Source organism: Manis javanica, chromosome 3 (assembly GCF_040802235.1).
Source record: "Manis javanica isolate MJ-LG chromosome 3, MJ_LKY, whole genome shotgun sequence".
NCBI lineage: Eukaryota > Metazoa > Chordata > Mammalia > Pholidota > Manidae > Manis > Manis javanica.
The window spans coordinates 179,495,375-179,521,169 of NC_133158.1; the positions used below are offsets into that span (position 1 = coordinate 179,495,375).

At 48.6% G+C, this 25,795-nt stretch overlaps 1 protein-coding gene across 10 annotated transcripts in view; it reads right to left on the reverse strand.

Moving 5' to 3' along the window:
* Positions 1-398: 398 nt before the first annotated feature.
* TRAK1 (trafficking kinesin protein 1) overlaps positions 399-25,795 on the reverse strand; it is a 137,438-nt gene continuing 112,041 nt past the window's right edge. For 6 of the 10 annotated variants that reach the window (XM_017658133.3, XM_037003432.2, XM_017658136.3 and 3 more), the window contains 5 exons: positions 23,300-23,536; positions 22,108-22,424; positions 14,963-15,181; positions 6,122-6,224; positions 399-3,203 (listed from right to left, as the gene is read on the reverse strand). In XM_017658133.3, the coding sequence (XP_017513622.3) occupies positions 2,408-3,203; positions 6,122-6,224; positions 14,963-15,181; positions 22,108-22,424; positions 23,300-23,536 (1,672 nt within the window). In that variant the 3' untranslated portion in view covers positions 399-2,407. Of the gene's footprint in view, positions 3,204-5,276; positions 5,368-6,121; positions 6,225-11,328; positions 15,182-22,107; positions 22,425-23,299; positions 23,537-25,795 lie in introns of those variants that run through there. The other 4 variants (XM_073232485.1, XM_037003431.2, XM_073232487.1 and 1 more) reach the window with 3 other exon arrangements.

The following is a 25,795-nucleotide window of genomic DNA, read 5'->3' on the forward strand; positions in this document are numbered from 1 at the left end:
ACCCCTTTGCACCAGCTACTCTCTCTGCCCCATGTTCTTGTGCCAGATCTCATGTGGTTCACTCAAACGCAAAGTTACGTATTACAGTGCTGTGATAACAAAAGACAAGAATTAACTCAATACCCAGCTGTAGGATACTGGCCCACAGGGGTGTGTATGCATTCACAGTTGGTATGTGATGCTGTGGAACCATACCCAGCCCTGAAAAGGAGGGAACAGCTTTGGGTTCTGAGCAGAAAGTGGTCTAAGGTACAGTATTATGCTAAAAGAAAGGGTGGCCATAACAGTATGTAAAGTATATGGATTTCATTTAATTTCCCCAAAGAGTTGAATACTTTCAAGTCTTATGTAAAGAGATCATCTCAGTGAAAAAAAAAAAATACAAATCAGAACACCAGTGTGGTTTCCATCATATTAATTATTTTATTGGTACTTATTAACAAATAAAATTTTATTGTTGATGTTTGAGGCACCACAACACACTTTTTTGGTAGTGGTTGCACAGTGTTGATCATTTATTTACTATACTAAACACTGCAACCTCCGAACTGCTGATTTTCACGTGGGTGGCTCCTTTGTGATGATGGGGGGCTCCTCTCTGTCGTTACAGGAAGTGGGGCCCTCAGTCCGTGGTTTTTATGTTCTTTTGTTATTCTACCTACTGCTTTAAAATACATTCAAATAAAAAGAGTTGTGTCCCTTCCTTGCACTGGGTGCACATGTACAACCACAAGGAGACTTGGGACATCATCAACCAACACCCTTGTGTTCAGAGAATAAATCTCCTGAAATTGGGGGGCTGAAACTTGCTCCTGGGGACTTTCTCAAGGAATCTTCAGTGGACGTAAGGTTACACTCACTCAAGTGAAGGACACCTCTTTTTGCTAAGGAACAGGGCATACAAAACGACAAGTTCATTTGTACGTGATGCTGTGCCTCCACGAGGACCTGGAATACACGGCCACAGAGCGCGGTGGGGTGCAGTGCAGTCCTCAGACTAGAATGGAATGCCGCAGGCACACTGTGCCCCAGCTGGGAAGGGCAGAGGATGTTTGTTTAAAATACAGCACATACATTAATAAATAAAAGTTCAAAACTCAGTCGGCAACAGCAACAGGCCCAGATTCCCACTCACTTGGGGCTCTCCTCATGAGCACCTCTACCATTTTCCTAGGAATAAAAAGTGGCACAACTGGAAACAAAGGGCTTTGAGGGGAGAAAGTATCTTGTGACCATTCTGTTCTGGAACAAGAGGGCAAAACATGTGGGCATCGAATGGCTGCAAAGGAAGACCACCTACGGGAAAGCACGAGGGCCGGGCCAGGCTTCCAGAGTAAAGCCTGGAGCCCGCGGAACACCAGGGCCTTGTTTCTCCCATGGACTGAGTTAAGAGTATGTTTGGTTGTGGTTCTTGCTATTTTTACTTGTACCAGACTTTTTTCACAATCTGTTCCCTAGTCCCTTTCCTTTTGATCCCATTGTGAAAGTTGTCTTGAGTCTGGTTTAATCATTTTGGTGGCGACCCTGGGTCCCAGAAATAAGCTACCTTGGCGGCTTGGTGTGTTTGAAACTTGTCATAGAGCCACACAGAGAGCGTACACTGTGACTTCCCATCTAGTACCATTACTTAAAAAATAAAAAATATATAAAAAATGAAAAAATATCACACAGAACACACAGTGGCTGCTGAATAGTGCAGTGGGAGTATAAATACATTCTCTTTCAAGTCAGATGTCTGGCCTGACAGCTGATTACAAACATTGAAGGATGACCTCACGTTGAAGACATGGAAAGAAAAAGTCACACCTCAAAACAGAAGCGACTGTCCACTGGTACAGAGCAGTGGAGGTCTTGGAGAAGCTGGGCCACCCGTAAAAGGAAGTGTGGCCCTCCAATCCTGAAAGCTACATGTGGCTGTGGACGGAGGCTCCTTGCACTGTTACAGGCTGAGTGAGGCAACGTGCCTGACGACACTGGGTGGCAGAGGCACTGTGCCCCATGCCCAATGACAGCACTGGCAGCCAGCCACGAATTCACTGGTTTCCTATCCATGGGATAAGAACACACTTGGGAGTTTCAGTGCTTCTCAAAGGAAAGGAGAAAGGACACCTGCCTGCCCCTGTCCCCAGGCCAGCACAGGCAATGTCCTCAGGAGAGTGAGGACAGTGCTGGGCTCTTCCTGGGGCATCTGCAGAAAAGGCAGGGCGGATACAAGGTCCCCAAGTCCTCTGTACACATTTTATAAAGTCTCCGCTCTTCCCCACTAGGCACAAGGTTGATTTGTCTAGCTCAGGATGGGATGAGCAGAGGAGGGAAGAGGGCGAGCGTGCAGTGCAGGAGGAAGACAGGGAGGCAGGAGCCAGACTGGTCTCCTCCGGGAAAGGGCCCCCATCCCAGCCTCCCAGCCTCACCGTAAGCCAGTTTGTTTGGGAAGCTTAGCACCCATCAAGATGCCTGAGGCAAGAGTCACGGGGGCTTTCATCTGCATGCTGGACCCCACCATGGTGGGGAAGCTGCGGTTCCGTCGGATGCCGCTGTGGAGCTGCAGCCCGCCGATGGCACTGCTGACCACGGGGCATCCGAGGGGCAGGCCCTCAGGGACCAGGCCTCCAGGGACAAGGGCCGGTGCTGGGCCCGGCGGCCCGCAGAGAGGCCCCTCATCCTCAGTCAAGGTGGGGACATGGGCTCGTCCCGAGTTCACCACTTTGGCTACACCAAACCTCCTGACTTTGTCCACGAGGTTGAGGTTGGAGACTGACACATCCGTCTGGCTTTCACTGCTCCGGACATTCTTCTTCTCCCTCACCTCCCTCAGGATGGAGCTGGCCGGCTTGGAAGCCAGAAAGTTGTCATAGGGAGGGCTCGTGCACTTGAACTCGAAGGAGGGTGGGGAGGATGTGGGTGTCTGCATAGGTGAGTTGGGTGGGGTGGAGGGGATCACAGCCATCCTGGGTGTGTGGGAGTGCAGGAGGGAGCCCCTGCCGGCCCTGTCCCAGCTCTGGGGGTCATACACAGCCGCGGAGATGCCCCGCTCCTTCAGTAGCCACACCAGCCCCAGAGACGTGCTCATGGTGGTCGTGGACTCACGGATGTTAGTGAAGGATTCTGCCAGGCTCAGTCTCCGTGGAGTGCACGGTGTGGCCACTGGCGTGGACTTCAAGTGGCTGGCACTGCCACAAGCTGGAGTTGGGGCTGAGTTAAGGCTGAGAGGAAAGACAATAGGTCATTCATCAGAAAGGGACCCTGAGCACCCACAAAAAGGGCTGGTAGCCAGCATCCTACAGGGGCACAGGGCAGGTCCAGGACATGAGAGGATTCCCCCAAGCTCCCAGGTACCTCTTTTCATGTCCGCTAATCCTCTCACCCATGGGGGCCTTGGGGTCCCTGAAGTGGAAGCATGGCTTAAGTTAACAGGAAGCTGTGCACAATTGCCTTCTCTCAGTTCTGGAAGGTGGGTGTAACAGGTGGGGGAACCGAGGCTCAGAGTTAGGTGGCTTACTTGCTATCACACTCAGCTATCAAGATCCTGGATTCTAACCCAAATCTGAGTGACCCCAGTGGGAGGAAGCCCTTTGGCAGAGAGGCATTCTTTCCCTATCAAATTTACTCGAATTCCAGCATTCCTTCCTAATACCTGCTTCCTTGAGGCAAGCAGCTAACCGGGACTGTGGGCTAGGAGAGTTTATCCCAGGAATGGCCACAGCAGGTGGGACATCCAGGTGGAGGGCCCTTGGGTGACGGGCAGGCTGAGGCTGAAGGTGCATGCCGAGTCAGCAGCAGACCCCGGCCTCCCGGCTCCACTACGGTGCTCTTCCCTCTATGCTGTGCTGCCTCTTCACCCTCCTCCTACGGTTGCCCAACTCCACCCCGAAGCATGTAGTCACAGGGGCGGAGGAAGCCATGTCATGTATTACTAGGCCCACTTGCAGGGAGCCTACTGGACAAAGGCCACTGGCGTGCGACAAGTGTGTTACTAAGGAAGCAGCAAGAGTCCTTCATCCATGAGTCATGCTGACTGAGGCCTCACCATGTTCTAGGGAGGTAGGACAGAAATGAGTAATAGGGCAGCAGAGGAAATGCTCTGCTGTCTGGGTAAGGAGCTGGAAAGGCCCTCTTTACCAGCTGCTCCAGGGATGGGGTGAAGCTTCACAGGCACGGAAGCCCTGCAAGGCTGCTGGGTGGGCCACCCGGGGCAAAGCTGCACATCCCCTGACAGTGTTATGGGAGACCTGCCCAGGCCCCTGCCCGAGCACGTGGTGCAGGCTGCAGGCATCCCGGGAGCAGGACGGGCAGCAGGGTGGTACCCAGGACCAGGGGATGGAGCCCTCTCCCCCCAGCCTGTAGGGGGAAGGCCAGATAAGTGGGGCAAAGCGCCAAGTGGGGGAGGGGAAAGAAGAGGCCCACTTGGGAGCAGGTCCCTGCAATGACCGGAACGGGGCTCCTCCTAAGGAAGGGGCAGTTCACAAGCAGGCAGAAGCTGAGGCATCACTTGGCTCCGCACTCAAGTGACCTCACTGCTGCTAGTCAGCACAAGGTGAGGAGCACAGAACAGGACTGTCACGCGAGCTCAGGGCGGGGGATGCCTGAGGGTGGGGAGTACTGAGAGAGACATGAGGTTAGAGACCACAGCAGACGCCTAAAGTTAACAGGTGCGCTCTTCAAAAGGCACAGGTGGAATTCCACAAAATGTTGGTGTATAGACAATAGAGGGCAAAGACGTGCTGGACTTAAAATCCTGTTTGTAGGGTCATTCCAGGGAGATTTTCAATTTTATTTCAAGCTGTCATTCTTTCAAACTCAGGCACAAACCTCTTACTATTGGCTGCCCAGGCTTTTTTGGTCCTGACAAGGCCCTATGGGCTTAGAGATGAAGACAGGTATAGTTTTGAGTCCTATGACTACAGTCAGAAGAGCACCAGGGCACCAGTCTCTCTGGGGGAAGCTCTGTCTATGGTTTTAAAAACAACATCTTCAAACATAAAGCTACAGGATGGGGAAGTTGGGTTCTTCAAAGGCAGGAAGGGAGACAGAGTAGACAAGCTATAATAATGTAGAGGCATCCTTCTGGGGCAAACTTTGGTTAGGCCTGTATTAGTGCCGGCACTTGGCTCAACTGGGGCATTTAGATAGGTTAGGGGCATCCACAGTCAAGGCCATGTTAGGCAGGCACAACCAGAGACACATCCATGCCTAGGTCCTGGGTTAGTGGCGGCCCTGCGCGCACACACAGTTCTGTCCACGGGCCCTGCCGGGCAGGCCTGCTGCGGCGTGCTCACCCCCTGCCTCGCCTGTGGGCTCACTCTCTGCCCTACACCTCCTCCCAGCTCAGCGGGGCATAGGGCTGCTTCGTCGTCCTCCTCACTTGACCTGCGGAGAATGATTCATAGTTTAAGGTGCTCCTTGGGATGGCTGCTCCCTCTGAGCAGGCCTGCTCACCTCCCTCCCCAGCACTGCCTTGGTTACACTACAGAGGAAATGGCTGAGGGGGGTCACTTCAGCATGTTAGGGGAGACCATTTTCTCTTTCACTGGAAGCCGTGGAAGGCCCGAAGTCAAGCCCAGCAGACTCTCGCGTGCCAGATGCTGCCAACCTCGCCAGCTTCTTGGAGGCACCGGAGGGAGATGGGCCACGCTGTGCACGTGGCTCAGGGTCCCCACCTTATCATTTCAGTCATGTCTGTGTGGCTGTGGTGCATGGTCCCTGTGGTCTATTCCAGAGGCCTAGGGGCTTCCACAGAATATAGCTCCGTTCTGTGAAAGAGCTCCATGCTCTACTAGCAAACTTCGGGGCAAAAGCCAGATTGGGCCTTAGGACCTGTGGGAGTGTCCGCTTCAGCTGGTTGAGGAAGAGCCTGAGAACCCTCCCTGGACAACTAAAAGGGAAACTAAAGTTGGGCCCAGGTCTCTCTGCACTGGATCTACTTCCATGGGGGCCTCAATCAAATGGAAAGATGATGATTCAAAAGCCAGTACCAGTGACTGCAAGTGCTTCAAGATCTTCTGGTGGCCCGAGCTGGTTTTTTGAATGAGCTTGTCTATTTTGGCTCTCCTGAGCATTAAGTCTTGCAGGGAATGCCCCGACCTCACCACACCCCTGCCCACTCCAGGGCCAGGCCCCTTACCTTGGCGTGACCCGCGTGAGCTCATCAGAAGGATGCAGGATGCGACAGGTGGTGAAGGTGAAGGTGGAGTTGGTCTGTGACATGCACTTCCCAGGGTGGTGTGCTAAATTGGGGGGAACAGAATATATTCCTTGCATCCAAGTGTACCCATGAGAAAGGTAAAAATCCAGCCCAGTCCTCAACAGACGTTAAGAAGCAATGAGCTACCTTTTTAACTGGATCTGGGCAGGAAGGTGAAACACAGATGTTCTGTATCGAAGGTGGTTCCTCAGAAATAACCACACTTTTGAGCACTGTGCAAAGCATCGAATTCCAGCTTCCAACCCAGTCCAGACAGGGTCCCCATCAGTGTTCTGTGGCCAGTAGTGGACCCAGTTTGAGGGGCTAATGGGCCCTTGGGGTCAATTTGGGTTCCCTCCTTCAGAGGTCAGAATAAGCTTCCTTCATTGGCAGACAGGTGTCAGAGTGGGGGGGTGAGGGGAGGGGTGCAGGGCAGGGAGGGGCGCTTGCTGTGACGAGAAAGGGCTTGGCCAAGGTGCTCCCTCTGCTGTTTGCATGAAGAGGGGCTCGGGGAAGCTGGCTCCACTACTGTCTGTGGTTGGCAGGGTGGGAGATGGGATCTCAGCTGCCTCAGCAACAACGCCGCAAGAGTCCAAGAGCCCAGGGCTCTCTGTGGCGCTGAAACTCTGGGATCAGGTCTGGTGTGATGCCCTGTGGTGGGAGCAGCCAACAGTGACCCCAGGCCGCTGTCTTACCATCTCTAGGATGTCTGATTTTAATGAACATGTATGGGAACATGTTGTCCTCAATTTATTTCCTTTTAAGCTCTAAAGAGTTGTTGTTAAGGCAGTTGTGACTATGATCTGGAGCAAAGTAAATCACAGAAGCATCAGGACCGTGATCAGAATGCTGGAAAGAGGTAAGTAGTAATGAGTAGTCAGTGGGACACATCATGATTGTAGGTCATCCTTGTTCATAACTCAAATGTAAAATAAAACAAAAAATTAAAAGAAAAAGGAAAAACAGATGCCGCTCCAAACAGCATGCACGGTGAGGAGCCGGGATAGTCCCGCCCACCCTGCCCAACCCCAGCCCTGCAGCAGCTCAGCCCCCAGAGACCTCCTGGGAGAGACCCATCAGCGAATCAGAGGCCATGAGCACTCTGAAGATTCAAAAGGCTGTGAATTAGAATCTTCTACCTCTTTACGTCAAGTTCTCTCTTGGATTTGACAAAAAGGAAAACAAAACAGAAGAGACTGTTTCGAAACCTACAGGTCTACACACAGGTGACTGCGTCTTAAAAAAAAAAACAACCCAAAAAACAAAACAACTGAAGGCAGGCAGGACAAAGCCAGAGGACAAAAAAGGCGGTGGCGCTGGAGCAGCAAAGAGGGCTCATCTGCCCAGGACGGTGGCCCGGGCGGCCTCCTGGTGTCCAACGGGCTCTGCGGCCCTGGCCTGGCAGCCAACCCCAGCCCCCGCCCCACTAACTCTCAGGCCCAGGGAGCTGGACCCAGCAGGGCAGGAGGGCGGGGTGGGACACACATAAAAACTGCCTTCATGCGTCTTGTTTCTCAACCAATCAGTGTAATGGTTTGGGAACTCAGGTAACTGAGAACTTGCTGCAAGCGAAAGAAAAATGAAACAAGCTATGAAGGAAGGGGAACCAAACAATCACGACTCTGACTGTGTAAGGTTTAGAAACAAAAGCAACAAAAAGCCTGAGAAGAGCATCCCAGACAAGAGGCATGAGGGTTATTTGGAAAGAAGGAAAGAAAAATGCAGTACATAGAATTAAGACAAGGCAGTTGAAAGATAACATTAGAAAAATCAAACAAAGGCAAGGTTCGATTTAAAATTAGAAGCGTACCCCACAAATCAAAAGGTCACAATGTTCGTGTCCTCCTCCACCCTGTTACATATGGGATCTTCAATTACAACAGGTGGTGTGAGATGGACATTTTAGGGACACAGTTGCATCAGCAGAAGCAAAACCCATCTTATGCAAATGGGTTTTGGGACTAGGAAGAGGCTGCTAAAATTCAGAAGTCATCATTCCCCAGAAGCAAGGGATAGCTTTACAAGACTGAGGAAGATCAACAAGTATCAAAAGCGCCCAAGCCAGAGGTTCAGCCCCTCCAAGATACCACTGGGATGCCTGGGCCGGCCAGCTCTCCGCAGTCACCAGTGCCTGCCGGGCTGCTGCAGCGCCTCCCTTCCTTGGGACACAACAACAGAGGCAGTGAGTCGCCCAGGCCCCTGGTGCTCACCACAGAGCCACTGCGGGCTGAAGCCTAAAGCCCTGCGTGCAGGAGAGGGCAGTTTTCTCAATGCAAGAGGCATGTGACACATTCGTCTTGGGGAAGCAGGGGGCTCAGGGTGAAGGCTCACCACTGAACTCCCAGGTCCCCACCCGGCACAGAAACCCTGCCTCAGATGCTGTGTGCTTGCCTTGTGCTGCTCGGCTGGGGCCTCCAAGGCCAGACTTTCTTAGATTTCCTACTGAAATCCTTACTCTTTTTCTCATTCTCACAGGATGACCTCAGAGGGTTGTGAGGAGAGAGTGAACAGGTCAGAGCCTTAACACTGACAAGTGTTCTTCTCATCGAATACTTTATTTCAGAATGAACTTACATTTCCAGAAAAATGCCTGATCCTTTATTATTTTTATTTGCTCCTTCTCCCTCAGGACTAACATTGCACACAATCCTAATCTATCAAAGATAACCTTTAAACTTAATTAATCCTTGATTATCCAAGATCTTCTGTGTTGGCTAACTACATACAGGTGGTGAGCGTGCAGATTTTTCACTGAAAACATGCCAACAGCTTGCAAGCTGATTCAGCTGGCTGCAGGTGGCGCAGAGTTGGAGGGCTTCATCAAGGCAGAACTCACCCCGCTCAGTTGTGCCCTCTGATCTGACTCTGGTGTGCTTTCTGCCTGGAGCAGGTGCACTTGGTAAATGGTACAGAACAGCTGTGCTCCCCTGGGGGCTTGTGGTGCCTGGTACTGACTAGAAAGCTGGTTCCTGGGATCTTGCTGCCACAGCCAGTCATGAGGGTACCCTGACCCAGCTCCCAGCCCCCAGTGAGTTGGGGTTTCCTCCCTGGATGTCCCTGTGGACTGCTCAGGAGTTATCCTCAAGCATGCTATGTAGACCACGGTTGACTAGTCTTGGTGGAATGCTCAGGCCTCCAGGAGAGACAGGTGGAAAGCCCCCTGCTCTCGCCACAGCCCACTGCTCTACTTGTGAGAACGGGAAAGGTGCATGGATAAGGCCAGAATGCTCTGGCAGGGACCTGAAGGATTGAGGCTGTCAGTCTGGCCATCCACTAGCTACGCTTTGTATACACCAGCCCATGCCTTTCAGTTAATCCAAATGATGCTTTCCCTCCCCCATCCATAGGGAAGGCAGGCTGCTAATATGCTGGGAGAACAGGAACTTCTCTTTCTAAAGTGGCACCCAGTCCTAAAAAGAGCCCGCAGCTGAGCCCACACAGATGTCGGAGTGCACTTGTGCACAGCGATTCCTGCAGGGAGTTGCAACACACACATACAAGGCAACTTTAAAGGGTAACTCCGAGGACAGAGAAATGCTGGCATGCCACACATCCAACTGTTTTTTTGCTTGCATACATAACTTCTTAAAATGTGAAAAAAAATTTACAACACATCTCAAATCTTGGAAAAAGGGACTCCACACTGAGAGCCTTCTATGTTCTTTTCCCTGTTCTTCATGGGAAGTCGTCAAACTTGGGTAAAATACCCTTGACTTTTGCCTTTTCTTAACTTCAACATGTAGTGTGAAGCTGCTGTCATGTGATTTGATCTGCTTTGCAATTTCTGTAAACTCATCAGCCAATGCGCGCGCGCGCGCACACACACACGGACGCACCCACACTCCACCCCCTCCCGTAATTACTCCACACACATCAGCAGTGGCACCCACAGGCCAGCCTTTTCTATCCATGCAAAAATAAACCTATTGGAAAGAAAAGCCATTGTCCATCCAGTTTAAAGGTGTGGTTTGAACTACACTGTCAGAACATCAGTACCTTTTTTTTTAAACCTTTTTCCCAGCTTCTAATGACTTCCTTGTCTTTTGTTCAAGGCTGCACTGGGATGGGGGAGGGGCATTTCTTTACCAGCTGTGTGCCCATTAAAAAAAGACAAAAAGCAATGGTTTACAGTTCTTCCTTAAAGACAAAGATACCAAGGCATAATGCTTTGAAGACTTTTTCTGTTACTTCTTTATATAACACTGCCCATTAATTTTTCTGGGGGAAAAAAAAAGTTCTATGATGAGTTCATGTGGGAAAAGCTCCATAGAATCTTTGCCCGAAGGTCCATCATTAACATAAATAGTGTTTGGCATTGATGTGGCTTTAACAAGTGTGCTCCTCTGGGAGGTGAAGAATTAAGAACAGGCCAGATACACATTTCAGATATAGTAGTGCAGCTTTCTTCCCTTGTAAAAAAAAAGGAAACTGATTATTTAAACCATGGAGTGTTACAAATGGTATTTTTTAAGCCCTTAGTTCCAGGTTTCCCACTGGCCGGGTAACTCTTTTTCTCTGCTTCTTAAGCATTTCTTCAACAAAGCCCTCCTCACCAGTCCTGCAGCCCTACAAGGACCCGAGTCCCTGCTACAGACACCCGGTCTGCAGGCATGAGAGGTTTCTGTCAGAGATTTTGAATCAGATCACAAGATCTTCTTCTGGTTTCTGTACACTTTATTTTTAATTCCTACAAAATTAAAATAATTAAAAGTCTACTCTTCCCACTACATCAAGCTGTCTGCTTTCTGTGTCATCTAAAAAGTATGTGATTTAACAGATGAACAATCTCACTGTACCGTGCAGGGAGGGGCAGAAATTCCCTCAGGTAGCCCAGGAGGTATCTTCTGAAGAAAAAGGAACTTTTTTAGAATGCAGTTGAAATATCAAAAGGGAAAAGGCAAAAGTCTCTCCGTAGCTTTCAGATGCCATTACCAAGCCCCGTGCCCTCTGTCCTCAGCCCTTCCGTCTGTGACAGACACCGGCAGGCACGGGAAGCTGGCCGGGCTAAGGTGCATCAAGATCTCTACTGGCCGCAGCTTTGGAAGCCAGCCCAAGGGTGCACATCACCCTGGTCCCTAGGTGGTGCCACAAGATATCTCCAACGCCTGCACCCACCTGTGTGCTCCCTCAAGGGCCCCGCCACTGACCAGTGTCACATGCATTCACCAGCTCCCCCGCAGTCCATGTGGGGCCTCTCGGAGCACTGGAGGCCCTCCTTTGGTCGTCAGGAGTGAGGCTGTCTTAGAGAAAGTGCTCCCAAGCAGGCTTTGTCTGGGACGTTTTAAGCAGGGCTGACTCTAGGCCTTTTGTCTGGGAAAAGTCCCTTCCTTGTTCTCCACTAGTCCTCCCACTGCTGGGCTGCAGTTGGCCTGCCTTGCTCTGTTGTGATGTATGTTCTGACACAAGAATGCAAGGGCTTCCTCAGCATCTCCTAACACTGGGTGTGAGCAGCCCTCTGCTCTGTCCACAGAGGCTAAAGTCTTGGAACTACTCCAAACGTGGGCTAGACTGAAAGGCCTTACCACCAGAGCAGGAGCTCACCCAATGGCCCCTGCCCCAAATGGTGCTGGGGGGCCCCTCGGCCCCCTGCACTTTCCTTCGGGCTCCTTTCCTCCACAAGTTGTTCCACCCTTCCTTGCTCAGTCACCACTCCTGAAAAGACCCTGGACCAATGTATCAAACAAGTAGCCTACAAAAGAAGCCGATTCAGGGTCCTTGCCTCTGGGGCTGCAGCTTCAGGGAATTGTCAAGGGCTGTTTTGACTATATGTGATTTTTGTGGATCTCACCTCCACAGCAGGGCCACTGCTAGATAGGCTGCCAGGATTTGTATGAGCCTGTTTTAGGTATTTCTTCCCCAACTTGAAATGGTCTCCACTTGTATGAGTATTAAATAAACTGATCTTTGCTTTCCTTTATTTATGCTTCTTTAATCCCACATCCTTCTTCCCTTTAAGGGTCAAAGCACCCAAGGTAATTCAGCTAAGATGTCTGTTTAACCACTCATCTACCAACCTAACTGTGTGAATTTAAAACTCTGACCTTTATCCTTTACCACCTGCAGGCTCTTCCCTACACATACATACCTAAAATTCAGAACACTGACAGCACCAGATAATGCTTATTTCTGATAGAATAAACATGAATAAAAACATAAAATATATCACTGAAATAAAGTAGAACTATAACCTAAAGACTGTTTTAAACAATCCATTTTAAATATCTGAATTATTTACAAATATAATAACAGGGAATCATCCTTTAGAGGACATGGGATTATAAAAACCAGTAAATGATGATATAGTAATACATTGAAATATATTAATATTTGTTTTCAATATTCAAAATTTTTTCTCTATGAGTTAGAAAGTTCTGCACAGAATTGAGTAATAAACAAGCCTCCCCAGTTTCCTCCCATAATACCAGTTGCAAGGAAAAAGGATAATCACCTGACTTCAAAGTTTCTCGCTACTAAGTCTTTCCAGGTGGATGGCAGCTCCTGGGATGGTGCTATTTATAGGCCACAGAAAAGTCCAAGTTCAAGGGTAGACCAAGGCAGGGAACAGTCCAGCCCAGATACAAATCCTAAGACAGAAGATGCCCAGACCTTCCTGCCGAAGCTTTTCTATCTACCTGTGACTCCAAGGTTGTGTACATAGTGCCACTCAGGGCCTCTGGGATAATTTATTCAAAGTGACAGGGTTATCACATTCCAAAAATCAAAATGGTCCTGTCACTCCTAATACAGAAAAGAGAGCCAAATTATTGTTTGCACCTTTCCCCTGTGCAATGAATTTTTAATAAGTCTTATCCAGAAATGAAGCTCAAAAGAACTCTTGTCCAAATGATCAGACCTTTCCTAAATTACCTTCAGCAATCTATATTATTCATTTTGATCACACATTTCCAACTACAGATTTGTGTGCCTCTCCTCAAACAAAGTTTCTGGCCTGAATTTGCTGCAGGTTTAAGTAAAGAGAGAAGAGCAATATGTATGTTTCCATTTGTAGTCAGGACTTACGTCCTCCTAACTGATCCCCTCTCTCCCTCTGCCTTCCAAGAAAAGTTCTTGGCTGACTTATTCATCAATTTATTCCTTTGTACAGCTTCCCAAAGATGCACCTCGTGGTGCTTTAAACTTACAGAATTCATCTTCTATTCCACCTGCAGGACTGCAGGAAGGGGTGACCACACTCAACACAGTTCTCACCCCTTCAGCCACAAAATTCACACTGCTTCCTGCACCGTTTCTGCCTCCTACCCAGGGCACCAGTGCCGACAACCAGGACAGGAACAGTACTGCTGCTGGTTTCTCCATTAAGTGTGAAGACACTGAATAATAAACATTTTCATTTTCATGCCCTTGCATGGTTAATCTGGTAACTGAAATTGCTACAAAAAAATCAAAGCATAAATAAACTATATGCTAAACCAATACTTTTTACTTGAAGATGCCTCTAAAGTTTACATCAAAGAAAAGAGAAAAGCTGGTCCCAAATAAAGTCCCTTGGCCACAGGCATCTGAACTTATCCAGGGGTGGAAAATGCCACCGTGAACCTCTATTCTCACCTACCCTGTACTGTATGGGGAGTACTGTGGCCTTCACAAGTGAAAATGATGAGTAACAAAGATGAATGTCCTCTCCTCAAATATGGTGACTTGGGAACGTTGTGAGATGACAATATTGGGTTAATTCATCTTTTTATGGGTCTCTCCCTTTATCCCATAGAAAAGCCTCCTTGTCTTTTTAGCACAAGCAGCCAGATGGTCTAGGGAGCCCAGGGCAAACAGTAACCACGTAACTTCTGACATCCCCGGGCCTGGCATCCCAGGGCCCTGAACATAAAACTCTTCATTCCAGTGATGCCTAGGATGTGTGAGTGATTTGCAAACTCCTGGTCACACCTTTAATGCTTGGTAGGGTTGAGGGTGGGTTAAGCAGTTGAAACTTTTCCAACTTCATTTGGAGTCCTCTCTCTGGAAAAGTTTACTAACATTCTTTTAGGATTTACTGGGTTAAGAAGTACTGCTAAAACACTTTTTAAAATATCTATTTTAAACACATGTGTAAGCTGGAAGGAAAACATATACTGTCATTGAAGTTAGGAAAGTGAAAAGGCTACCTATCAAGTGTCTGAACCCCTGAGCACATCCTGAGCTTCTTCCTACTTTAATGTGTCTCACAGGTAACAGGCTCTCCTTCACCTTCTGAACAATCCAGCACTCACAGTTTCCCCTGAAGCTGCCCGACTTGGCTCAGCTCAGTTTGGCAATCACCAGGGGACTCAAGGGTCTGCCCCTCAGACAGGGAGAGAGATACCCACTAACAGGAAAAGGGGAGCCGATGTCATGTGGGCAATAATCCACTTCTCTTTAGCAGCCTTTCCTGCTCCCGCTTCAAGAGCCCTGCTGGGCCATGCACTCCAAGATGGGCAGGGGGCTATACCCATTAAGTTAAAAACAAGGAGGCATCAGACTCTGTATTAAAAAACAGAAATGCACAACGGGAATGCTTTAATCATCACCCACACAGACGAGTGGAAGCTACAGACAGAGAGCCACTATGGATGGTGCTCGGAACAGAGGTGACAATGGCCCAAAACTCCACCTCCAGTAAAGGTGCCAGATTTACAGGCCTTATCGTGGTGCCCTCACCATACCCCTCCTCCTCCTCCTCCTTCTTGGCCGCTGGCGGCTCCCGCATCTCTTCTGGGAAAGCCTGAGGCTGGCTCGGGTAACTTCTGCTGCCTGAGACAGTCACGCATACCTGGGACCTCTCACCTGAGGTCTCTGGGTGCTGAACTGGCGTGGAGGTAGCTAGGCTCGGGAGGGAAATACGGTCACCTGTGTCATCTTCTTCAAAGTCGTTAAGGCAGTACACTTCATCCAGGTCAACGTCCAGGGTCCGGAAGCCCTTGGTCACCACACCGGGCCGGGGGTCCAGGATGCCCCCGAGGTGAGGCTGGGCCAACTGCTGCCAGTGGTGAAGGGTGGCAGAACCTTGCAGAGAAGAGGCAGAGATGGGGAACAGGGAGAAGAGAGGATTAGGATGGAAGTCTAAGCTGACAGCTGCTCACCACCCTCAACATGTGAAACATGAATCCCAGCAGGCCCCCAGCTGCACAGGTGGCCTTTGGTAGGGACCCTGATGGGTGGTCTTTGCCCTTCATACTGTGCACCAGGCACTAGAACCCTACCATGCACAGGAAGGGCAGCAATTTAAGGACTCAAAATTCATTTCTTACAAAGTAAAATTAATGCCATACTGTGTGCCAAGGATGTTTGGTGACAACCTATTATAATCGACCCCAAACCCAACAAAGAATCATCTTATAAGTAGAAGAAAAAATAAGCAAGCAAGCACCAAGGGGGGTAAGTGCCGATTCCAGGCCAAGGGAGTGCTGCTGCTGGAAACGGGAAATGCAGCAGAGGTGGAGCAGGACAATGTCAGACCGACCCCAGGACCCTGAGGGAGCAAAGCGGAAAGAATGTAAAGCCACAGCACACAGAGGTAAGTGGCAGGCATGACAGTGGCCTCCTTTACTTAAGTTTTCTGTATTCTGCCAACAAGCCTGAGAGGCTTCAGGTTTGGAGAGAGGAACTCTGGCTAACGAGGTGTGATTAAAGAACATGGTAAGTCCACACAGAGGTCTGAGGCAGAGGAGCAGATTTCCTCAGTGATACCAAACCCTGAAACTCAGATGGTATCATGCAAGGTCTGTAATAACACCGGAGTGCGTCCCTGAGGACCTCGAGGGTGACACAGCTGCTCACAAAGAGAAGTGTTCCAAGACAAGTGTGCTTAGGAAACCCAGGTTAAGAAGGGCATTTACTGAGGAACATCTCAGAACCTTTAGTATGTTGCTGTGTCCTGGGATTCTGCCCATCCTATTTGTCAGAGCAACCCTTTTCCCCTCTGAAACACTTTTTACACCCCATATGGCCCTGGTATTGTGGGTACAAGCCCATGAGGCTGGGCATCTATCCCCATTCCACAATTAAAGAAGAGGGCCATGCAAATAAATATTCTACACTTGACAGAGACTTTGAGAGAGTTTCTCAGCTATGAGAACGCATACATGCTTCCCAGTCACTGCTGGTTCACCAAGGGTGCCCTCTGTTGGGTGGACAAGAATCCGTCCAGGCTACCAGGCTGCCCTAGGAAATGTCAGAAAGGGGATGCCAGGGGCCAGCAGCTTAGGAGTCAAGAAGAAAGAGACGAGAAAAAGAGGCAGGCACTGGGGTCAGGGAGCAGCAGATGAATGTGAATGAGATGCGGAGAACTCATGCTCATCAGGGGCTCCCAGACTCTCTGGTGTGCTCAGGGGATACGCTGCCTTCTAAATACCACTGGAAGCAAATTCTCATGGGATAATCTCAGCCAAGAAGTCTTGTAAATGGGCAATTTCAAATCCACTTAAAATAAAAAAGTGTACACACTGCCAACACATGTTTACAAGAGTTCCTTGACACCCACTTTGAGGTCTACCCCAGTCTTAAACATTCACAAATACAATAGCAACCTACTTAACCCGAATCTATTGAATATAAATAGAAAATATTCTATATTCTAAATGCAAACAAGAAGGTAACAAAGAGAGGCATATAAAGAACAAGGGCATCACACACCTGTTCTCTCACTACATGGTAAGACAATCTAAGCAGTGATTCTCAACTAGGGACAATTTTAGGACCCCCAGGACATTTGGTAACATCAGTAGACATTTTCAGTTGTCACAACCATGGAGGAAGAGAGGGTAGCTAATGTCATCTAAGTGGGTGGAGGCCAGGCATGCTCTCCATCCTACAGTACCCAGGACAGCCTCCACAACAGAGAATGAACAGGGCTAAATGTCAACAGCACTGAGAATGAGAAATGCTACCCTAGAGCTGTGGGTCTCAATTCTCAGATCCTTGAGAATCTGCAGGAAGTCACAGACTCTATCCCCAAAGGAAACTCTCACGTAAGCACAATGTGCGTAAACGGCCAGCGCTTTGCAGACACACTGAACCCAGTTCATGGGATCCTGAGTCCTAGGGGTCATAGCACTGCTTCTAAAAGAGGTACCCTTAACTAAGCATGCCTGTATAGCAGCTTGTTTGAACATGTTACATCAACTCACTCTTAAACTGCCTGATGAGCTCATTGTTACTACCCACACTTTACAGATGAGGTAACTGAGGATTGCTGAAGTTAGATAATTTTCCCAAGTCCCTGAATTAGTGGGGCACAGTCAGGGATCAGTGCCAAAGGCCAGATTCTTTCCGTAATCATGCTGCCTGTCCCCCAGAGTCCACAGGTCTAAAAACAAGCAAGGACATCAGTGTTCCGGAAGTGGAAATGGTGGCCTTCTAGGAGGTTGTCTAGGGCCCACCAGGAGACACCCTCTTCCTGCTCGTGGGATTTTCCATGCTGCCTCAGAGACCACCATTCACACTGCATAAAGGGCCCTCGGCTCCCGTACCCCTGGGTGCAGAGGCACAAGACCAGCAACACACCGGCCCTGGGGACTAACACCACGTGACTTCACTTACATGTGGAGCCTGACAAACCACACCAACAAACAAGCAAATGACACAAAACAGACTCAGACACAGAGAACTGGTGGTTTCCAGAGGGGAGGTGGGGTGGGGAGATGGGTGAAATCAGCGAAGGAGATTAAGGGGGTACAAACTTCTGGTCACACAGTAAAGAAGTCATGGGGATGAAAAGCACAGCATAGGGAATACAGTCAATAACACTGACATAGTTTGGATGGGGACTGCACTTATTCTGGTGAGCATTTCATGATGTATCCAGTCAAATGATTGCTAACACACCTGAAACATTGTATATCAACTACACTTCATGTTAAAAATACATTTTTTAGAAACGGCATTGGGGAGAAGTCTTAAAGGAGGCAGTACGGATCCAGCTTGGGACTGCACACACAGGTCTTAGATAAGAAATCCCCGGGTACAGTGTGGCCAGGTCACCCATTCTGGAAGCGGAAGAAAGGGGAAGTCAGCAGGCACTGGGAAGTGAAGACCCATGTCAAGGGAGTGCCCAATCTCCTCATCCTCCTGCAGGGGGTCGAGATGTCTGCCCCGTGCTGTGGAGGAGCTTGGTGAGCCTGGCGGTCTGGGCCTGGATCCTCCATCGTTTCCACAGACAGCCCGTCTCTCCACACCCCGTGCATGGGCTCCACAGAGAAATGAGGTTACAAAGGGTGTGCTGCTCAGAGTTAGAGGCTACAGAAGAGCATGGGGTTATTTGCATTCCCTGAAAAATGACAGCCAAAGAAATGTAGTGAGATTACAACTGAAAAATTATCCAGAAAGATGCATCATACTTGGATTTTTGCACCCTGCCTTGGGCATCCCTTACGTAAGAACAGCCAACCTATATGGAGTACTTACTCAGTGCCAGCCTCTCTTCTAAGAAGTCTACGGTTACTACCTCCCTTCATTGTCATAACCCTATCATCGCCATTTTACAGATGAAGACACTGAGCACAGGGAGGTAAAGTAGTTTGCCACAGGTTGCACAGCTGACAAGTGGCCAAACTGGGATTCAAACCCAGGTTTGTATTTTAACAAACTGTCCATCCTCTTAACCATATATACAGCCTCTCAGCCGATGGGCATCAGATAACACACCCAAGTGGCTTTTCTAATCCTCATACAAGTGTTTTCTGTTCTGCAAGAGTGAATGCTGGTGAAAGCTTCAGCAAATCTATTGAGTTCTGTCATGCGTGGGATACAGGGCGGCTCCACTTCTGACTGGTTCTGAGCCCCAGCAGGGTTTGCTGAGCACCTGAGTAGACACTTCACACCCCCACCTCTCTTCTACTGCCACTGCCTGGACAGCCATGTAGGAATTCTCCCGATCTCCCGGCTGCCTAAAGTCCTTTCTTTGATACAAGAGGGAGTACAAAGTAAAAACTAAACATGGATTGCATCTTGCTCAGAGCCTCTTTCCTAGCCCCCATTTTCCCAGCTCATTCCTCAGTCCAGCTCCCTGTATTTGTCAAGCATGAGGAAGGAGAACCACTAAACGATCAGCTACTTCCCATCACCACCACCTCCTCCTCCCACCCACAGGAGAATGAGGCTGGAGTCAGGCAGAGCAAGAGAAGAGAACCTTTGTGATCCAGGTTGGCACGAAGATCAAGTTCTATTGAACAAGGGCGTGGACATAATTAGTCACTGCCCCTTCCCCTGCTTGCTTTCCTTCCACACCCCAGTGTTCTAACGAAGTTTTCATGTCATCAGAGGAGAAGAAAACTGAACCCATTTGTATCAGAAGAGCAACTGTTGTTTTCAGTTGTAATTCCACTACTACAGAGCCTAGAAGTTAGAATAAAACCTGCTGGGTAACATACAGCTAGAAGTATAGCTTTTCCCTTACTACACATTAACTTGCTTACTTGGAAAGACTCTCTTGGTCAGAATTATCAAACAGGAACAGCAAAATTTGGGGGGTTGGGGGCAAATACTGCCAGACTCATTGTTTTAATGAAGATGTATCTCTTCCAGTCTGAATGTGTTGTTTGTTCCTCACCTACTTAAAACCATAAGGGAAGACTAAGAGATGGATGCTAGCATTCCCCAACACCTAGCCAGTTACTTTAGCTGACACCAATAAGCAGATGGCAAGCTTTAATTAAATAAGGGAGGCACAGATGGAAGACAAAGACTGGCTACCTGCTATGATCCCCGCCGACATTCTCCAGGGACCTCAGCCCAGGTACATTTACCTGCAGAGCACAGGAACCTTACCAGCTTCTTTGTGGGTCAGTGGGAAAGGATGACGTAAGAACAGATCTCAGCACCGTGGAGGTCGCCCCTAGAGCAGGGCAAGTCTGGGGAGCCTAAGGCTTATTTGGCACTATCTGGATGCTGGGCATAATATAAAACATATCATATTTACTCCTCCCCACAATTGTGTGTGGCAAATTTGAGCCCTCTTTTACAAATAAGGAAAATAGGGCTCAAGTGCTGAGGTAATTTATCCAGTGCCACACTAAGAGCTGCACTGAGCCTGGCTGTCAGGCAGACTTATCCTTACCGAATTTAGCACTCCACCTTATCAAATCTAATACAGTAACAAAAAAAAATAATTGTGGAGAGGAGGAAGAAAGAAAATATTGGTTGTATTTTAAATATATAAGAAGTCAGAGAACTACAAAATGGAGCCAGAGGGATCTCTACCATAAGGATGCATTCATTAGAGGCCATAGTGATAAGAGATGATGTCTTAATGGTAGTTATTAAGCTTCCAGGTGAGCAGGGTACTACAGGTGAAATTTATCTTGCATATCTAATGGCATTTCCTATTATTCTCTCAACAAGACTAAAATAAGATTATTCTACCCCAATATTAAAAGAAAAAAAAAGATGAATCGCTCAAAACAAAATCTCTTCCTGCAATATGTTTGGAAAATGAATACAAAAACATATCCTTAGATGATCTAATGAAACACAAAGTCAAATATAGAAAGCAGACAAGATAGAGATGATAAATTCAATGATCTTTAAGAGACAAAGGAGAAAAAAAGAAAAGAAAGGCAAAAAGTAAAATTGCAGAAATGGAAGACTTTATTGAAAGAAACACAAACATAATTGTGGATCAGAAAACAATCACCAAGCTTACAGCTGAATAAGCAATTAAAAAGAATGAACCATCCCTTTTCTGAAATCTAAGAAGGCCCTAAATTATACAATTGAAGAATAATCACAAAGAAAGACCATTAGCACGCCCTCTTCCTTCCTTTGGAGAACATGGGACCCAGCATGTCTTGGGTCCTTAACAAGCATGACGTCACCTTTCAGCATTCTCAGCAGGGGCGATGCTGCCCCCAAGGGGTCAGAAACAGGTTCTGGGGGGGGGGGGTGACAAGAGTCACACTCTTCAGGCACAGAGTATAGATATACATATAGCACATAAACAGTGTACCTGTGGTATTCAACTTGGAGGGGAGCAATTAAGCAGTGATGTCTAAAATAGCTCCATAAAGGGGGCAGTATTTTTTTTTAAGTTGAGAAATACTGCATGACAGAAATTTTAACTTCGCTTTACATCAGAGATATAATCAGAATTGTAAAATACCTTCTCAAACACACATGGGTTTCCAAACTAAAGGAGTCAAAAAATGGAAAGTATAAAGACATAGTGGCTCTTAGCAGGGGAGTGGTAGGTAAAGGGGTGACATTTTATAATGACTAAAAGAAAAAGAAAGGTGAGTTTTTCCGTGAGTTTAATCATCTGGGGGTGTGTCCTTAGCACTAAAAAATAGTCTCTGGAAAAGGTAAGCTTAAGGAGGTACAAAATTCACTTGCCTCCACAGCCACCCCTCTTCCTAGCCCCCGAATAGTGACCATCTAGGAGCCTTGCTCAGAACACACTACCTGGGAAGAAGCCACACCCCCTGTATTTGAAGATGGGAGCAAAACAGTGCGGGCCCACAGACAGGCAATGGTTTCACGCCGTTACTGGGAAGACAACTTAGCATATGCTTTGCACCTGTCCCTGACACTGAACTTTCTGAGAGGTCAAAATGTTAATTCTCTGTGTTTCTCAGACCCCCAGGGTCAAGACCTATTTAATGTCTGAGTATGTTAGCGGTGCCTACCTCTCCAGATTTTTATTTCTAAGGTTCCAAATGCATAAGAAAGAGAACTAGAAAACCACCGCCAGCACATTCTCTTCCTCTCTTTGGCTTACTGGCTGAGGTGAGGTTTGGCTACTTGGGGGCCTTTGCAAACCTGCACAGGGCTGCCCAGGCTGCCAGCCCCTCAGAGGAACTCAAACCAGCAGCGCGGGTGGGAATCCCTGAAGAAGAAGGAGTAGGCGGTGCCCGGGTGCCCCACCGGCCGGTGGTGGATCAGGGCCCACAGGGAGTCGCCGAGGAGGGCGGCCAGAGGTCGAGGCCCCTGGTGATCACCTTCCAGAGGCTTCACGATCTGAAGTTTCTCAGGCAGGTAGGAACGGCTGCTGAAGGACATGCTGGAGAAGCCGGTGACCTCGGAGAAGCGGGAGTGTGTGCCCAGGGACATGATGCTCTCCGTGGGCGTGAGGGAGCCGCTGAGCAGCTCGCCCTTCTCCGCCAGCTCCCTGAGCTTCCGCTCCTGCTCCTCCTCGAAGAACCTCCTCTCTGAGAGGTAGTTCTCCCGGCGGAGGGACAGCCGCCTCAGTGCGGTCTCCAGGTCGTGGGAGCCCGGGGTGCCCGGCGTGCCCGGCTTCTTACTCTGCGCGTCGTTCCTAGAAGCAGCGGAAATGGGGGTGAGCGGGAGCGCCCAGCAGGGGGAGCTGCACACAGCCACGGAGGTCCCCTGCTAAACGCGCGGTGGGTATGTCCAGGCCTGCAGGATTTTCCGGGGAAACTAAGGCAGCAGTTGAAATTTTGTCAAAAATGGGGAAACAAATGTCTGCCCAGAAGAACTGATTTCCTCTGTTGGGTTTTGGCGGGTGTGAGGGGAGGGGGGTGCACTAAAACCACATAAAAAATCAAGTTCCTAAAAACATCTCCCTCATGGGCTATTTCTCTTTCCTCTTGAATTCAAGGACCTGAGAGCTCAAGGACGGTTCCCTTCAAGCAGTATCCCAACCAGTGGGCCCGACAGGTCAGACGAACCAGCTGTACTGTTAAGGAAAACGTGCCCAACAGCGGACAATGTGGGAGGAGGTGTTTCAAAACAAATGGCTGACCGTGCTGAGGAAGGCCCGCTCCAAGGACACCCCGTGCGATGGGCACTTGCAGGGTGCTGCACCCCATCTTCTGAAGCAAACAAGGTTCTGGTTATAAGATGGAGCCTCAGTCCTCAGTCTTTCACATAGCCCAGCTACAAAGGAGTTCATGAAACAAATGTCTACCTACTCTATAGCCTGACTGTGCGGATTAACAGAAGAAATACTCATTTATTATCCCCTTCAGTATTTTACTAAAAAGCTGACTTCTTGGTGCAGCCTGTTATACCTCTTTAAATTGGTCAAAATGGTCAAGAATGAGTATAAGCTTGGAGGATTGGGAAAACAGACCTGGGAACTGAAATGGCGATACTTTTATCAGCCTGCCTCTTCTGACTGTCCCACACCACCTGCCCCCTGCTGACAGCCAAGAGCTCTGGGAGGCTCACCCCAGGCTGGCCGGCTCTGTCTCCAGGACACCACTGCTGGTTCTGTTATCCAAGATGACGTTGTTGACATCACTGCCGTAGAAGCTGGACCGGCGGGTGCTGGCGCAGCTGGACAGGAGGGAGTGCACGGATGAGGACTGGTTGGAGCCGGGGATGTTCATGGGGGACGGCGTCAGAGACCTCTGCTTGACAGCCTGGTTGATGTTCCTCACAGTCTCAAAGACTCGCTTCTGATGACTGGGGAGAATACATATCATCACCCAGGAGTGAGGAATGCAGGAATGACCCAGGAAGACCCTCCACAAACTGTCAACCAAGGAGCCAAAAGGCAGCCGGCCCCCGGGAGCCCCAGCAGCTTGCTGTCCTGTGCCTAACTCGTGTTTTTTAGGGTGTTGGTTGGAATTTGAGAGACCTCCCCCACCCCCGGGCCTGCAGATTCAGGGCTTTACCACAAGGTGTCCTACAGGTGAGGCCCGCAAGAGTGATACTGCTTTTTACTTCCCTTAAGTTTGGCTACAAATACAAATATTTAAGTAGTACTTTTATCTCCCAGCTAGTTTCCTACACTCATGATAGTCCCTAGATGGTGGTGTTCACTGCTCAGCACATAACAGGGCTCAGCAAATATTCGTAGAATGAGTACTGGACCGTATATATATCTATACATGAGAAAGCAAGACTTAAAGTTAGTCTTAAACTTCTATAATGAGATGATAAACACCAGATAAATCTTTTTTTAGAAACTGCTATTTCTGAGAGCAGAGTCACAGTTTGACACTCATTTTTTTTTGCCTTTTAAGGAGAAAAATAAAGGCATGTCGCTATAATGGCCATTTTCTGGGATGCAGAGGGCTTCACACATACCAGTGAGAATACTGGTCACTCCAGGGTCCTATTTAAGTTCTGTCTATGCTGCTTGGGTACAGAGAAAACAATGAAATAGGATTCATAGGTTCCTTCTAAACACTTAAGGGCAGGCCAAGAGCAAGACCTCACATTAGGAAGAGAGATGGTAGAGGCTGATATCCCTAAATGTGCCCAGGAAGGAAATGGGAGCCCTGCTCACACCCCTTGAAGGGCTCTCTGTATCTCACCCTGCATCCTATTTTCATTTTCCTAACTGATGTTAAAATTTTAAAAATACTTTTGATGAAACGAAAGATAAAAGTAAGCAATAAGAATAAAAGAGGAAAGTGGGATTAAAGATGGCAGCATGAGAGGTGAGACAGAAACTCCCTCCTAAAACCACATATAACATGAAAATATAATTAATACAACTAATCCTGAAAAAGCAACAGGAAAGAAGGCTGCATCAGACTGCATACACCTCGACAAAAGAGCAGACCTCACGGAACAGGGTAATATACCAAAGCTGTGACCCGGCGGGGCCCAAGCCCTTCCCCCACCCCAGCTCACCAGCAGGAGGAAGAGAAACAGAGTGGGGACTAGGACTGCTGAACACCTAGCCCTGGAGATCTGCTCTGGGAGCACAAACCTACATTGCATGGTGCTCTGGTGATTAGTGGGGTTGTAAAGCTAAGACAGGCGGAATACCTGGAGAGACAGAGAGTACAGCTGCTTGTGGAAAACAGGGATTCATATCTGGCTGATCTGGATGGGCAGTCTGAGAGACTTCCTAAAAGCGAGATGGCTGGCTGCTAAGGGGCAAGGACTGCACAGAGCTTACTGCTCAGGAGAAAGGACAGGTAGACAAAACTGTTCGGGTGCACTCTGCCCAGCAGGTTGGGAGCTAAAACAATTATCAGGTGCTCCATCCTCCTGGTTGGTTATGCAGCTCCAAGGTGACCCACTGTGATATGCAGCCTGCTGTGTCTTCCTCCTGGCCAGCCCTCACCTGGCTTGTAAACTGGCAACTCCTGCCCTGGCATCAGGCCAGCCAGAGGGAAGCCCCGCCTACAGCAGCTACCAACACAAAGCATAGAGGCTTACCCCTGTGTCTCTGGCCCACTGGTTCTCACAGTGGAGACAGGCATAGCAGCTGGGAAGCAGAAAACAGCCCTTTCCTCCCCCCAGGCACCAATACTGCTCCCCTGTGACCCCCAACACTGCTCCAGGGTCTAAGCTGCTTCAGAGACAAGAGCTTCTGGGCACTAGAGGGCACCACAGACAAATATGAAACATCAAAGGAACCTTGTTCAAAGCAAAATTATGAATACACCTAAGGAAGATTCAAATGAAATCAACCTCATGAATCCTGAAAGTGACTTCAAAATAAAAATCATTAACATGCTCATGGATGTACACAAAACTATTCAAGAACTCAGGAATGAATTCTGGTCAGAGATCCAATCGTTGAAGAGCACAATGTAGGGTATTAAAAGCAGATTAGATATGGTGGAGGAGACAATAAATGAAATAGAAATAAGGAAAGAGGAATACAAAGAAGCTGAGGCACAGAGAAAAAAAGGATCTCTAAGAATGAAAGAATAATGAGAGAACTGGGTGACCAATCCAAACGGAATATTATTCATATTA